Genomic DNA, 16084 nt, shown 5'->3' with positions numbered 1-16084 from the left:
TTCAGTCCTGAGACTGGTTTGATGCAGCTCTCCATGCTACTCCATCCTGTTCAAGCTGCTTCATCTCCCAGTACCTGCTGCAACCTACATCCTTCTGAATCTGCTTAGTGTATTCATCTCTTGGTCTCCCTCTACAATTTTTACCCTCCACGCTGCTCTCCAATGCTAAATTTGTGATCCCTTGATGCCTCAGAACATGTCCTACCAATTGATCCCTTCTTCTAGTCAAGTTGTGCCACAACCTTCTCTTCTCCCCAATCATATTCAATATCTCCTCATTAGTTACGTGATCTACCCACCTAGTCTTCAACATTCTTCTGTAGCACCACATTTCGAAAGCTTCTATTCTCTTCTTGTCCAAACTATTTATCGTCCATGTTTCACTTCCATACATGGCTACACTCCATACAAATACTTTCAGAAAAGACTTCCGGACACTTACATCTATACTCGATGTTAACAAATTTCTCTTCTTCAGAAACGCTTTCCTTGCCATTGCCAGTCTACATTTTATATCCTCTCTACTTCAACCATCATCAGTTATTTTGCTCCCCAAATAGCAAAACTCATTTACTAGTTTAAGAGTCTCATTTCCTAATCTAATTCCCTCAGCATTACCCTACTTAATTTGACAACATTTCATTATCCTTGTTTTGTTTTTGTTGATGTTCATCTTATATCCTCCTTTCAAGACACTGCCCATTCCGTTCAACTGCTCTTCCAAGTCCTTTGCTGTCCCTGACAGAATTACAATGTCATTGGCAAACCTCAAAGTTTTTATTTCTTCTCCATGGATTTTAATACCTACTCTGAATTTTTCTTTTGTTTCCTTCACTGCTTACTCAATATACAGATTGAATAACATCGGGGAGAGACTACAACCCTGTCTCACTCCCTTCCCAACCACTGCTTCCCTTTCATGTCCCTCGACTCTTATAACTGCCATCTGGTTTCTGTACAAATTGTAAATAGCCTTTCGCTCCCTGTATTTTACCCCTGCCACCTTCAGAATTTGAAAGAGAGTATTCCAGTCAACATTGTCCAAAGCTTTCTCTAAGTCTACAAATGCTAGAAACGTAGGTTTGCCCTTCCTTAATCTAGCTTTGTAGGGTCAGTATTGCGTCACGTGTTCCAACATTTCTACGGAACCCAAACTGATCTTCCCCGAGGTCAGCTTCTACTAGTTTTTCTATTCATCTGTAAGGAATTCGCGTTAGTATTTTGCAGCTGTGACTTATTAAACTGATAGTTCGGTAATTTTCACATCTGTCAACACCTGCTTTCTTTGGGATTGGAATTATTATATTCTTCTTGAAGTCTGAGGGTATTTCACCTGCCTCGTACATCTTGCTCACCAGACGGTAGAGTTTTGTCAGGACTGGCTCTCCCAAGGCCGTCAGTAGTTCTAATGGAATGTTGTCTACTCCCAGGGCCTTGTTTCGACTCAGGTCTTTCAGTGCTCTGTCAAACTCTTCACGCAGTATTGTATCTCTCATTTCATCTTCATCTACATCCTCTTCCATTTCCATAATATTGTCCTCAAGTACATTGCCCTTGTATAGACCCTCTATATACTCCTTCCACCTTTCTGCTTTCCCTTCTTTGCTTAGAACTGGGTTTCCATGTGAGCTCTCGATATTTATGCAAGTGGTTCTCTTATCTCCAAAGGTCTCTTTAATTTTCCTGTAGGCAGTATCTATCTTACGCCTCGTGAGATAAGCCTCTACATCCTTACATTTGTCCTCTAGCCAGCCCTGCTTAGCCATTTGGCACTTCCTGTCGATCTCATTTTTGAGACGTTTGTATTCCTTTTTGCCTGCTTCATTTACTGCATTTTTATATTTTCTCCTTTCATCAATTAAATTCAACATTTCTTCTGTTACCCAAGGATTTCTACTAGCCCTCGTCTTTTTACCCACTTGATCCTCAGCTGCCTTCACTTCTTCATCCCTCAGAGCTACCCATTCTTCTTCTACTGTATTTCTTTCCCTCATTCCTGTCAATTGTTCCCTTACGCTCTCCCTGAAACTCTGTACAACCTTTGGTTTAGTCAGTTTATCCAGGTGCCATCTCCTTAAATTCCCATTTTTTTTGCAATTTCTTCAGTTTTAATCTACAGTTCATAACCAATAGATTGTGGTCAGTCCACATCTGCCCCTGGAAATGTCTTACAATTTAAAACCTGGTTCCTAAATCTCTGTCTTACCATTATATAATCTATCAGATACCTTTTAGTTTCTCCAGGATTCTTCCATCCATACAACCTTCTTTTATGATTCTTGAACCAAGTTTTAGCTATGATTAAGTTACACTCTGTGCAAAATTCTGCCATACGGCTTCCTCTTTCATTTCTTACCCCCCAATCCATATTCACCTACTATGTTTCCTTCTATCCCTTTTCCTACTCCGGTGGTGGAGTGTTCGTCGCTGTTAGTAGTAGTTTATCCTGTAGTGAAGTAGAAGTGGATAGTTCCTGTGAATTATTATGGGTGGAGGTTACACTCAACAACCGAGCTAGGTTAATAATTGGCTCCTTTTACCGACCTCCCGACTCAGCAGCATTAGTGGCAGAACAACTGAGAGAAAATTTGGAATACATTTCACATAAATTTTCTCAGCATGTTATAGTCTTAGGTGGAGATTTCAATTTACCGGATATAGACTGGGACACTCAGATGTTTAGGACGGGTGGTAGGGACAGAGCATCGAGTGACATTATACTGAGTGCACTATCCGGAAATTACCTCGAGCAATTAAACAGAGAACCGACTCGTGGAGATAACATCTTGGACCTACTGATAACAAACAGACCCGAACTTTTCGACTCTTTAAGTGCAGAACAGGGAATCAGTGATCATAAGGCCGTTGCAGCATCCCTGAATATGGAAGTTAATAGGAATATAAAAAAAAGGGAGGAATGTTTATCTGTTTAGCAAGAGTAATAAAGGCAGATTTCAGACTACCTAACAGATCAATACGAAAATTTCTGTTCCGACACTGACAATGTTGAGTGTTTATGGAAAAAGTTCAAGGCAATCGTAAAATGCGTTTTAGACAGGTACGTGCCGAGTAAAACTGTGAGGGACGGGAAAAACCCACCGTGGTACAACAACAAAGTTAGGAAACTACTGCGAAAGCAAAGAGAGCTCCACTCCAAGTTTAAACGCAGCCAAAACCTCTCAGACAAACAGAAGCTAAAAGATGTCAAAGTTAGCATAAGGAGGGCGATGCGTGAAGCGTTCAGTGAATTCGAAAGTAAAATTCTATGTACCGACTTGACAGAAAATGCTAGGAAGTTCTGGTCTTACGTTAAATCAGTAAGTGGCTCGAAACAGCATATCCCGACACTACGGGATGATGATGGCATTGAAACAGAGGATGACACGCGTAAAGCTGAAATACTAAACACCTTTTTCCAAAGCTGTTTCACAGAGGAAGACCGCACTGCAGTTCCTACTCTAAATCCTCGCACAAACGAAAAAATGGCTGACATCGAAATAAGTGTCCAAGGAGTAGAAAAGCAACTGGAATCACTCAATAGAGGAAAGTCCACTGGACCTGACGGGATACCAATTTGATTCTACACAGAGTACGCGAAAGAACTTGCCCCCCTTCTAACAGCCGTGTACCGCAAGTCTCTAGAGGAACGGAGGGTTCCAAACGATTGGAAAAGAGCACAGATAGTCCCAGTCTTCAAGAAGGGTCGTCGAGCAGATGCGCAAAACTATAGACCTATATCTCTGACGTCGATCTGTTGTAGAATTTTAGAACATGTTTTTTGCTCGAGTATCATGTCGTTTTTGGAAACCCAGAATCTACTATGTAGGAATCAACATGGATTCCGGAAACAGCGATCGTGTGAGACCCAACTCGCTTTATTTGTTCGTGAGACCCAGAAAATATTAGATACAGGCTCCCAGGTAGATGCTATTTTTCTTGACTTCCGGAAGGCGTTCGATACAGTTCCGCACTGTCGCCTGATAAACAAAGTAAGAGCCTACGGAATATCAGACCAGCTGTGTGGCTGGATTGAAGAGTTTTTAGCAAACAGAACACAGCATGTTGTTATCAATGGAGAGACGTCTACAGACGTTAAAGTAACCTCTGGCGTGCCCCAGGGGAGTGTTATGGGACCATTGCTTTTCACAATATATATAAATGACCTAGTAGATAGTGTCGGAAGTTCCATGCGGCTTTTCGCGGATGATGCTGTAGTATACAGAGAAGTTGCAGCATTAGAAAATTGTAGCGAAATGCAGGAAGATCTGCAGCGGATAGGCACTTGGTGCAGGGAGTGGCAACTGTCCCTTAACATAGACAAATGTAATGTATTGCGAATACATAGAAAGAAGGATCCTTTATTGTATGATTATATGATAGCGGAACAAACACTGGTAGCAGTTACTTCTGTAAAATATCTGGGAGTATGCGTGCGGAACGATTTGAAGTGGAATGATCATATAAAATTAATTGTTGGTAAGGCGGGTACCAGGTTGAGATTCATTGGGAGAGTGCTTAGAAAATGTAGTCCATCAACAAAGGAGGTGGCTTACAAAATACTCGTTCGACCTATACTTGAGTATTGCTCATCAGTGTGGGATCCGTACCAGATCGGTTTGACGGAGGAGATAGAGTAGATGCAAAGAAGAGCGGCGCGTTTCGTCACAGGGTTATTTGGTAACCGTGATACCGTTACGGAGATGTTTAATTAACTCAAGTGGCAGACTCTGCAAGAGAGGCGCTCTGCATCGCGGTGTAGCTTGCTCGCCAGGTTTCGAGAGGGTGCGTTTCTGGATGACGTATCGAATATATTACTTCCCCCTACTTATACCTCCCGAGGAGATCACGAATGTAAAATTAGAGAGATGAGAGTGCGCACGGAGGCTTTCAGGCAGTCGTTCTTCCCGCGAACCATACGCGACTGGAACAGGAAAGGGAGGTAATGACAGTGGCACGTAAAGTGCCCTCCGCCACACACCGTTGGGTGGCTTGCGGAGTATAAATGTAGATGTAGATGTAGAATTCCAGTCACCCATGACTATTAAATTTTCGTCTCCCTTCACTACCTGAATAATTTCTTTTATCCAATCATACATTTCATCGATTTCTTCATCATCTGCAGAGCTAGTTGGCATATAAACTTGTGCTACTGTAACAGGCATGGGCTTCGTGTCTATTGTGGCCACAATAATGCATTCACTATGCTGTTTGTAGTGGCTTACCCGCACTCCTATTTTTTTATTTGTTATTAAACCTACTCCTGCATTACCCCTATTTGATTTTGTATTTATAACCCTGTATTCACCTGACCTGAAATCTTGTTCCTCCTGCCACCGAACTTCACTAATTCCCACTATATCTAACTTTAACCTATCCATTTCCCTTTTTAAAGTTTCTAACCTACCTGCCCGATTAAGGGACCTGACATTCCACGCTCCGATCCGTAGAACGCCAGTTTTCTTTCTTCTGGTAACAACGTCGTCTTTAGTAGTGCCCGCCCGGAGATCCGAATGGGGGACTATTTTACCTCTGGAACATTTTACCCAAGAGGACGCCATCATCATTTAACCATACAGTAAAGCTGCATGCCCTTGGGAAAAATTACGGCTGTAGTTTCCCCTTGCTTTCAGCCGTTCGCCGTACCAGCACAGCAAGGCCGTTTTGGTTAGTGTTACAAGGCCAGATCAGTCAATCATCCAGACTGTTGCCCCTGCAACTACTGAAAAGTCTGCTGCCTCTCTTCAGGAACCACACATTTGTCTAGCCTCTCAACAGATACCTCTCTGGTGTGGTTGCACCTACGGTACGGCTATCTGTATCGTTGAGGCACGCAAGCCTCCCCACGAACGGCAAGGTCCATGGTTCATGGGGGGGAATATTCATATACATTAAGTAAATATGTTGGTCATACAAATTCTAATCCTTTAAAGTATTTACTGAGTACATGGAGGCAGTAGGCGTACTATCTCTACTGTGCAGCTTTGTTTGTAATTTATTCAGAATGTGCTTATTGTGATATGTTAATAAAATATTGAGCAAGGTGGCATAGCGATGAAGGCACTGGTCTCAAATTCAGGTGTATCAGGTTTCAAATTTCTGTCCACCTATTCTGATTTGGGTTTTCCATGGTTTCCCTAAATTACTTAAGGTGAATGCCGCTAATATTTAGACATTGATCAGTTTGTCCAATATTAGACTGTGCTGTCTGTCAGAACATTAAATCCCAATCTGTTTTATGAAAATTTTTGCATTATGTTTTAAGACATCCATACTATTTTAATTTTCTGTGGTCTGATTTATTTATTATGTAGGGGCACTCAAAAATACCAATGTTACGTTACAAAATGCTGTTTACATTGTTTATAAATTACTACCAGGTATAATTTGTGAACCTTAAAAATTGAATATTGTTAATTTTTTGTGCAAGTTAAATTGGACAGTTTCTGTGCTTGTCAAATCAGTGGTGGGGAAAGCTTCTGATTTTTTTGTGTACATACCATCTAAAGAACACTGATTGCTCAGTACAAGGTTTTTTGTAGTGTAAATACAGCACATCAGTAGTCAGCCAAGCTCTTACTTAATCAGTCTGGTAAGGAATATAATAACATAATGCCAGTATATTTGAAGAGTAGTATTTCATGCATTTTCTGCACTCGTTGGGCACTACTTTGTTGCTCTTATGTTCATCACAATATGCTGTACCTTCAAGCTTTTCAATGTCATGAATACAGAGCATGTTGAATTGACCATTCTTTGATCTGCTGTCTACAGTGAAGTCTCTTTTATTCCTATGTATTTTACTCCAGGACTGCTGAACCCTTTGCATGATGGATCAATTAGCACACTCCGGTTATCTAGATGACTTGGTACTGGACTGGATCCAAATAATCAAATATCCAAATAATTGGACAAATTATGTAAACAGGTCATTTCTTTTTTAAAAACAAATAAAATTATCTAAGCATGTAATTTTTCAACTCATTCCCACCTACTTCTTGTTCACTGTCATTATATAAATATGACGGAGTACTAGACATATGGCTTCATTGCAACAAATTCTGTTCAATTCAAGAATTAATGCTGCATTTGCATAAATCCAAGGGCAGTGCCTGAAGAAACCCCGTAAAAGTATTTTTTCGCTGTCAGCAGCGGATCAAACCGAGTTATGGGTTCCAAGACAACTATGCACAGACAATGGCTATAATTTTTATGATATGTTCCTAAGATTTAGGTCTCAAACAACCTTGAAACTTTTCTAGATCTCTTTATCCGTTTCCAAGATACAGAGGCTCGAAGTCACCCTACATGTGCACATAAAATGTAGTGTGAGGTGGAAACAGTTTAGAAAGTGACATAGCACAGAGACGTATGATATAAAGTGTGCCTGTTATCACCAGAAGGGTTTTGGGAACTCCACGTTTTAGTGCTTAAGCAAATGAAAAATTAGTTTTGCATTATTTCAGTTTCACATACGTAAATTATCAAAATTTTACTGGCCCATCAGATTCTTTTCATATGAGTGACATGGCCTGCAGTGGCAGGGCAAGAAAGGAACCAACGAAAAAATGCTGTTACTGGAGCACAAAAAAGGCAAATATGCTTCTCTTTATTAAAACACTCTGACTGAGAAGTGGGGTACCAGCTGCCTCATTGGTCCTTCCTTAGGACCTTTAAAAATTTTCCAAAAATATTTTTGTGCGAACATATTCACACTTTTTTATGCTAAGAGAGATGGCAGCAGCAAAGAGACGAAGAATTAATAAATACTGGAAGATAGTAGACAGTAATTGTGGTATAGAAAATGCAAAGAAGACCACGACAGTGTGTGAGAAAGAGAGGAACACACGGACAGTAGAATGTAGTAGACAGTGAGAGAATAGTACCAGGAAAAAGTGAAGGAGACAGAACCAGTGGGAAAGGAATAAAGGGAAGCAGAAACCAGAAGTGAGCGAGAGCCAGTGATAGTGAGAGACAGAGTATATAATAGTGACAATGAGGAAGAGCGAGATAGTGACAGTGAGAAGAGAGAGCAGCAGTGAGAAGGAGTGAATAAGAGAATAGGGGTAAGAGAGAACAAGAGGAAGACAAAGGCAGTGATACAAGACGGTAGTAGTAGGACAGAATGAAGGCAACTGTGGCTGTGAGACAGGAGACAGTGACAATAGGAGAGCCACAAAGAGATAATGCAAAGAGTTACGCCAAATGAGTGAGGGAGAATGGGCAGTTGGGAATGGAAGGGCGTAATAGACTTACAGGAATGGACTAGTGAATGTGAGTGAGTTAAATGGGAGGTGAGTTGCATGTTAATAAGTGTGTGAATATGTTTGCGTGAAAATATTTTTGCGAAAAATTTTAAAGGTGTGGAGGAAGGAGAATGAGGCAGCCGGTACCCCACTTTTCTGTCACAATCTTTTAAAAAAGAAGAGCATATTTGCCGTTTTTGTGCTCCACTAGAAGCATTTTTCCACTGGTTTACTATAAATATATATCTTAGTCCATGCTGTGCATCGTGGTCTCCAATACAGCTGTAGGCTGTTTTTATAATACATGATTTGGTTTATTTCGGACAAATAGTTAAAGTTCTTGTCAAACCCTTTACAATTTACCTCTGAAAAGCATGTATGTTCAAAACTACATATGACAGTCTCCACTTGAGCTGTACAGTTAAAGGGTATTTTCTCATACTAACTATGATTTATTTATGATAAATAAATTTTAGTTTGTCTTTGTGTCGTTATGTCTATTACAACAGTAGAACTTGTTTTTATGATACTCAAGTCATTTTCTTTCCATAAATGTTTTATCTGTATGTGATTGATCATAATAGTTGTACTACTACTTTCCTGACTAGTAAATTTTCATAATAAAAACTGTCTGCGTTGTTTACATACCAAAATATCTGCAGTGCAAAATATCTCCAGTGATATGGCACCATGTTGTTTACCTTGTCTGTCATATGTTCAAGCCCAACACCTAGTATTGAGACTTCCTCTTTATCCACCTTTTCTTGTGCCCCACAGACACTGCTATTCTAAATGATTGCATCCTATCCCTTTGCCAATCAGGTTAACAGGACTTTATTGTACGTAGATGCTTTGTCAATCCCATGGGTCATATTATCTACTCTAGAGATCCTTGATAAACTATGCAATTCACTTGAAACTTTTGTGTAAAACAGGACAGCATCTCCAGTGGGCTCTGGAGCCTTCTGGAGTTTTAGCAATTACAGCCAGTTCAGTATCACTAGTACTGATTACTAAGTCACTCATATCAGTAGCAGTACATTTATTGAATAATGGCAACATTCCATGATTTTTTTAATCAACTGTTGAAGACAGAATTCAATATTTTGACTACTGTATTGCTTTGCTGTTTCCTGTTTTGATTCTTGTCTGATCCACAATTTTGTTCCACTAACAGCCTTCATATATGACCAAAATTTTTTGGGACTTTCAGACCTTCCCTGTGATAACAGCCAGCAAACGGTAATGTTCCAGTTTCAAGTCCTAGCATACAGACTTAAACTGCCAGGAACTTTCAAAACAGTGCACACTCCACTGCAGAGTGAAAATTTCATTCTAGAAAGTCATGCTACTTTGTCATAGTCTCATTTATAGATCAACCCCATCCAGTCAAAACAATTTCTCATAACTCTCTGCTACTGATAATTTTTAAAGAAAAGTCACCAACTCTCATTTCCTGTCTGAAACCATGTATTGTAGGTTTCTCCTGTAGTATGAAAATGTTTGCTAGTCATCACATATGCTACATACTCACCATTCTTTTTCATCCCTTGCATCTGATGTCTTCATCTTCTAATCATTATTTATCTTCATTTCAAGTTTATCCCTCTGTTGTGTGTGCTTTCATGTTTGCAGAGGTTGTTGGATTGCTGATTTAAGAGATGTTTTTAGAATACCATCCTAAATTTACAATGTATGCCTATAATATATACTCATATATAATATACTGTTTTCAAGATGGGAATGAGTTACTGAATTTGATTATAAACTACTACAGTATTTTCTTGCATGTGTGATGTCCTATATTGATAATTTCAAACACATACATTTTTTTGATTGCAGAGATATAAAGAGATCCTTCGGTCCTACAAACCAGGAACTGAATTCTTTTCATCTTCAGCTCTGTTTAAGAATTATGGATCCTCGACTGGAGCAAATAGTGATGAGTCAGATGAAGAAGAAGACAAAAATGACCCAGATTATTCACCTACTGATGATCCAAGTACTTGCAATGCTACTAGCCTGGCACGAACTGCCTCTCGCATTGCATTGTATATGATGCGAGAGGAACTTGAGGATAAAATGGTTGAAAACAATCAGCATGCACATGATTTTTTTGTTGTGAATTCATGCACAGTATATTGCAAAATTAATAAGTTATCTGGTGATAAAACCAATCAAGAAATCAAAGGTTATATTAAAACAATATATCCATTGGAAAAGGAAAAAATAAAATCCACATTAGATGATTTAAGTTCGTAAGTATTATCTTGTTTATCCATTAAGTCATCCGTAAATGAAACTAACAGAATTTCCTTAATGTGAACATGTTAACTACTTGTAATAATGTCAGAAATATTCATTTTTCTGTGTATTAAAATATTTACTTTTAATATAAATTTCTGTGCACTGACAAAATATTGTGCCATTTAGGAGAATATGTGTTGAAAGTGATAAAATTGATGAGGAAGACCTAAGAACATCATTCATTAATTCTGGACATTCTGATTCAGACTGGGCTAAGATGTTGAAAATTATCAGTTACCTTGCAAGCAAGAGGGAGCTAGGGGCAAGATTGAAGCAGTTTAAGGTAAGTATTGTTTTCTGAGCTTGCAAAAAGTGATTAAATGCATGTGTAATAACATAATAGCAAACTGGAGTAGTGCTAATTTAACAGTGTAAATTAACAACATTTTGTCTTCCTTTTCTTTGTGAAGACTCATTACAAAACTGTAATCTCACACCAGTGAATGATGTGATTGCAACCTGTTCCCATAAGATCAGTGGAAACCCCTTCTTACAGTGATCCAGCACCATCTTCTAGGTTCCTACACTATTGAATCCCCAAAAAACAAATCATGTTGTGCAGTGGTTAAGACGTTCAGAAGGAGTAGGCCGCAGATTCATTTGTGACCCTATCGTAAGAGAAGTCCCTAAGAAATTAGGTGTTGATTACATTGCCTCCCTTGTGTATTGTGTATTGAACCGGGGACCTAGAAATGACGGAGAGGCTTCGTCCCCACTGTAGCCCTCAGTGGTTCACAACCCCCACAACAGGCTACAGCAGTCCACTCACCCCACCGCCACCCACACCAAACCCAGGGTTATTATGTGGTTTGGCCACCGGTGGACCCCCTCCTCCCCAGGAACCTCTTGTACCAGATGAGTGTAATCCCAAATGTTTGGGTGGTAGAGCAATTATGGTGTACGCCTACATGGAGACAGTGTTTGCACAGCAAACGCCAACATAGTGTAACTGAGGCAGAATTAGGGGAAGCAGCCCACATTCGCTGAGGCAGATGGAAAACTGCCTTAAAAACCATCCACAGGCTGGCTGGCACACCAGACCTCAGCTCTAATCCGCTAGGTGGATTCATGCCGGGCCGGCACGCCTTTCTGCTCGAGAAGCAGTGTGTTAGACTGCACGACTAGCCAGGTGGGTTGCCTCTCGTGGTCAAACACTCAGTCCATATATTTTAGTTTATTCCTGAACGTACAGTTGCAAATATCACCAACTAGCATACACTCAAAAATATTGCATCAAAATGCACATACAGAGCAGAACAGAACTATGCCATAGCGCACTGCCAGCTCATTGTTTGAAATTCTTTATGAAACATTGTAGGTTCCAGCACTTTTCAAATACAGACACAGAGCTGCAATATTACTGCTTTGTTTGCCTCCCATGCACTGGGCCCGGGTTCGATTCCTGCCCGGATTGGAGATTTTCTCCTCTCAGGGACTGGGTGTTGTGTTGTCCTCATCATCCTTTCATCCTCATCATCGGCTGCAAGTCATCCAATGTGGCACCGAATGAAATAAGATTATCATTTGGCGGCTGACTGGGACATCCCTACCAACAATACCATATGATCATTTTCATTTTTTCACTGCTTTGTTGCTGGTGGCTAACCTTCCCCTTCTCCAAACACCAGCATCAACTAGTTCCTGGCATTTTCTGTTCTTACAGCTCATCCCCTCTACTGGATGAACATTAATAAAACTGACGAACTGCAGGGACAGATTCCTTACTGGAAATGCGGAAAAGAGGTCCTATGAACATGTGTCTAGAAATGCATTGTTGCCACGATAGATAGCACTGACAAATGAAAGTTCCTCTGGCTGCTGTTGCTGATAATCCCTGCACTCATTGCAGGTGATAGGGATAGTGCCAGTTGTCATGCAGGATACACATAATCATACTTTGGCTTACCCCATCTTAGTGGGCCAATTGCCTGGGAGCTTGTGGTAGGCTTCTTCTCAATATCCTGTAGAACCCAGTCCTCCAGAACTGGTACGCACAGTCTGCTGCCTCCCTGCGCGTTCATCTGTCTGAAAGGACTCATGATTATAAAAATGCCCAAAAAGCCCTTGAAATGTGTGATGTCATTGGTGTCCATGAGAGTACTTCTTTTGATATAGCCGTGCTGCCTGTCAACCATTTCCATCTGCTTAGCTGTACATAAACACCATTTTGGCTTGTTCCAGACTTTTGCAGACAAACAAAAATTGCATGAAGCGAAATGTAGTGTGAGGAGGACTATGCGAGAGGTGTTCAATGAATTCGAAAGTAAATTTCTATGTACTGACTTGGCAGAAAATCGTAAAACATTTTGGTCTTATGTCAGAGTGGTAGGTGGATCAACACAAAATGTCGAGATACTCTGTGACCAAAATGGTACTGAAACAGAGGATGACAGATGAAAGGCCGAAATACTAAATGTCTTTTTCCAATGCTGTTTCACAGAGGAAGACTGCACTGTAGTTCCTTCTCTAGATTGTCACACAGATGACAAAATGGTAAATATCGAAATAGATGACAGAGGGATAGAAAAACAATTAAAATCGCTCAAAAGAGGAAAGGCCGCTGGACCTGATGGGATACCAGTTCGATTTTACACAGAGTACGCGAAGGAACTTGCCCCCCTTCTTGCAGCAGTGTACCGAAGGTCTCCAGAAGAGCGTAGCATTCCAAAGGATTGGAAAAGGGTCATCCCTGTTTTCAAGAAGGGACATCGAACAGATGTGCAGAACTATAGACCTATATCTCTAACGTTGATCAGTTGTAGAATTTTGGCACATATTATGTTCAAGTATAATGACTTTTCTGGAGACTAGAAATCTACTCTGTAGGAATCAGCATGGGTTTCGAAAAAGACGATCGTGTGAAACCCAGCTCACGCTATTCGTCCTTGAGACTCAGAGGGCCATAGACACGGGTTCCCAGATAGATGCCGTGTTTCTTGGCTTCCGCAAGGTATTCGATACTGTTCCCCACAGTCGTTTAATGAACAAAAGAAGAGCATATGGACTATCAGACCAATTGTGTGATTGGATTGAAGAGTTCCTAAATAACAGAACACAGCATGTCATTCTCAATGGAGAGAAGTCTTCCGAAGGAAGAGTGATTTCAGGTGTGCCACAGGGGATTGTTGTAGGACCGTTGCTATTCACAGTATACATAAATGAACTTGTGGATAACATCGGAAGTTCACTGAGGCTTTTTGTGGATGATGCTGTAGTATATCAAGAGGTTGTAACAATGGAAAATTGTACTGAAATGCAGGAGGATCTGCAACAAATTGATGCATGGTGCAGGGAATGGCAATTGAATCTCAGCATAGACAAGTGTAATGTGCTGCGAATACATAGAAAGAAAAGATCCTTTATCATTTAGCTACAGTATAGCAGGTCAGCAACTGGAAGCAGTTAATTCCATAAATTATCTGGGAGTAGGCATTAGGAGTGATTTAAAATGGAATGACCATATAAAATTAATCGTCGGTAAAGTAGATGCCAGACTGAGATTCATTGGAAGAATCCTAAGGAAATGCAATCCAAAAACAAAGGAAGTAGGTTACAGTACACTTGTTCGCCCACTGCTTGAATACTGCTCGCCGGTGTGGGATCTGTACCAGATAGGGTTGATAGAAGAGATAGAGAAGATCCAATGGAGAGCAGCACGCTTCATTACAGGATCATTTAGTAATCGCAAAAGCGTTACAGAGATGATAAGTAAACTCCAGTGGAAGACTCTGCAAGAGAGATGCTCAGTAGCTCGGTACAGGCTTTTGTTGAAGTTTCGAGAACATACATTCACCGAGGAGTCAAGCAGTATTTTGCTCCCCCCTACGTATATCCCACAAAGAGACCATGAGGATAAAATCAGAGAGATTAGAGCCCACACAGAGGCATACCAACAATCTTTCTTTCCATGAACAATACGAGACTGGAATAGAAGGGAGAACCGATAGAGGTACTCAAAGTACCCTCTGCCACATACTGTCAGGTGGCTTGCTGAGTATGGATGTAAATGTAGAATACTGGACCATTTTGCTACTTACAGTATGCTGCATCAATTGCACAGCTTCCAACACAAAAGGAACACTTGGCAAGTGGTCAGAGGAACTTTCATTCCTCAGCGCCATCTATCACGGCAATGACGCATTTCCGGACACATGTTTATAGGACCATTTTTCCTCCATTTCCAGTTAGGAATTCGTCCCTGCAGTTTGTTAGTTTTGTTAACATTCACCCTGTAATTGTGAGTGCACACCGTCCTCATTTAAATTTCCCTGGTTTTCGTAAGGAAATTTCTCAAGAATTACATGTCCAGAAAAAACAACATAAACCTAATCTTGAGGAAGGCAGCAGATGCTAGACTCAAATTATTATTGCAAGAATAATAAGAAAATGTAATTTGTCTGTAAAGGACACTTGCAAGGCCCTAATTTGATCAAACTATGAATCCTGTTCAACAGTTTGATTAACGGAAGAGATAGAGAAGATTCAAAGAAGGGGTGCAGGCTTTGTCGTGGTTTAATTTAGTCAATGTGAGAGTGTTGTGGAAATGCTCAACAAAATTCAGTGGGAAGGTACTATAAGAAATACATTGTGGATCACGGTTATAAATACGAACACAATTCTGAGATTCCATATTCCCTTATGTGACAAAAAATATATTTCTTTCTCCAGCATACATCTCACACAATAACTGCAATGATAAAATTAGAGGAGTTTGGGCTTGTCCAGAGTGATATTTATGGCTTTTTTTACCATTTGTGAATGGAATAAGGAGGAGGGAAAATGGTTTTGATGAACTATGTACCCCCTATCAAACACCTTACAGTGGTGTGTGCAGTACTAATGTGGATGAAATCACTGTGTGTCATTGTTACTATGGTTCCTTGAAAAAGACTTGCTTAGTCTTTCCCATCCATGTGGTGTTCTGCCTCTAATGATACTGATGTTTAAATGCTAACATTCCTTTGCTTCCTGATTCAGATTTTCTTTTAGCTGGAAAATGGGGAAAGGATCATAGAGGGACCTATCTTCATGGTGCACAGTTTGCACTTATGATTTTTGAAATTTTCTGATTGTCATTACTCATACGTATTTTGGCACTGTCAGAGTAATTGATACTTACAACCTTGAGTCTGGTCTCCCTGCTGCCTGTTGGCTAAAGACTGAAGTGCAGACTATGGTATAAATGTCCACTGAAATAGAAGTGTCAAAACATGTCCATGTGCATTTCAAACAAATCTGCATCTCAGTCTATCCTCCTGCTTGATTTTATGTTCATCCAGTGCTTAGCATTTTGAAAGATACCATCTAATTCCCAGTAGGACTTATATCTATCAAGTGGAGTGGCACAGTACTTAAGATACAGGACTCACATTCAGGAGGAACAGGTTTCAGATCTCTGTCCAGCAATCTAGACAGATTTTGAATGATTTTGGTAAATTTATTATTGTGAATGCTACCTTTGAAAAGAACATGGCCACTTTCCTTCCCAATCCTTTTCCTATTCAACATTATCTTATATTTTTAATGATCTTGTC

At 40.2% G+C, this 16084-nt stretch overlaps 1 protein-coding gene across 1 annotated transcript in view; it reads left to right on the top strand.

Annotated features, from left to right (window-relative positions):
* Nucleotides 1–16084, top strand: part of LOC126457273 (general transcription factor 3C polypeptide 1) — a 368859-nt gene that overhangs the window by 319246 nt on the left and 33529 nt on the right. Inside the window, exons 27-28 of the mRNA XM_050093437.1 lie at nt 10086–10501; nt 10677–10833. Coding sequence (XP_049949394.1) covers nt 10086–10501; nt 10677–10833 — 573 coding nt within the window. The remainder of the gene's footprint in view (nt 1–10085; nt 10502–10676; nt 10834–16084) is intronic.

The sequence above is a fragment of the Schistocerca serialis genome, chromosome 2 (assembly GCF_023864345.2).
Source record: "Schistocerca serialis cubense isolate TAMUIC-IGC-003099 chromosome 2, iqSchSeri2.2, whole genome shotgun sequence".
Classification (NCBI taxonomy): domain Eukaryota; kingdom Metazoa; phylum Arthropoda; class Insecta; order Orthoptera; family Acrididae; genus Schistocerca; species Schistocerca serialis.
Note: the sequence above shows the minus strand (reverse complement) of the source record. Positions and strands in the feature narration are given on the sequence as shown.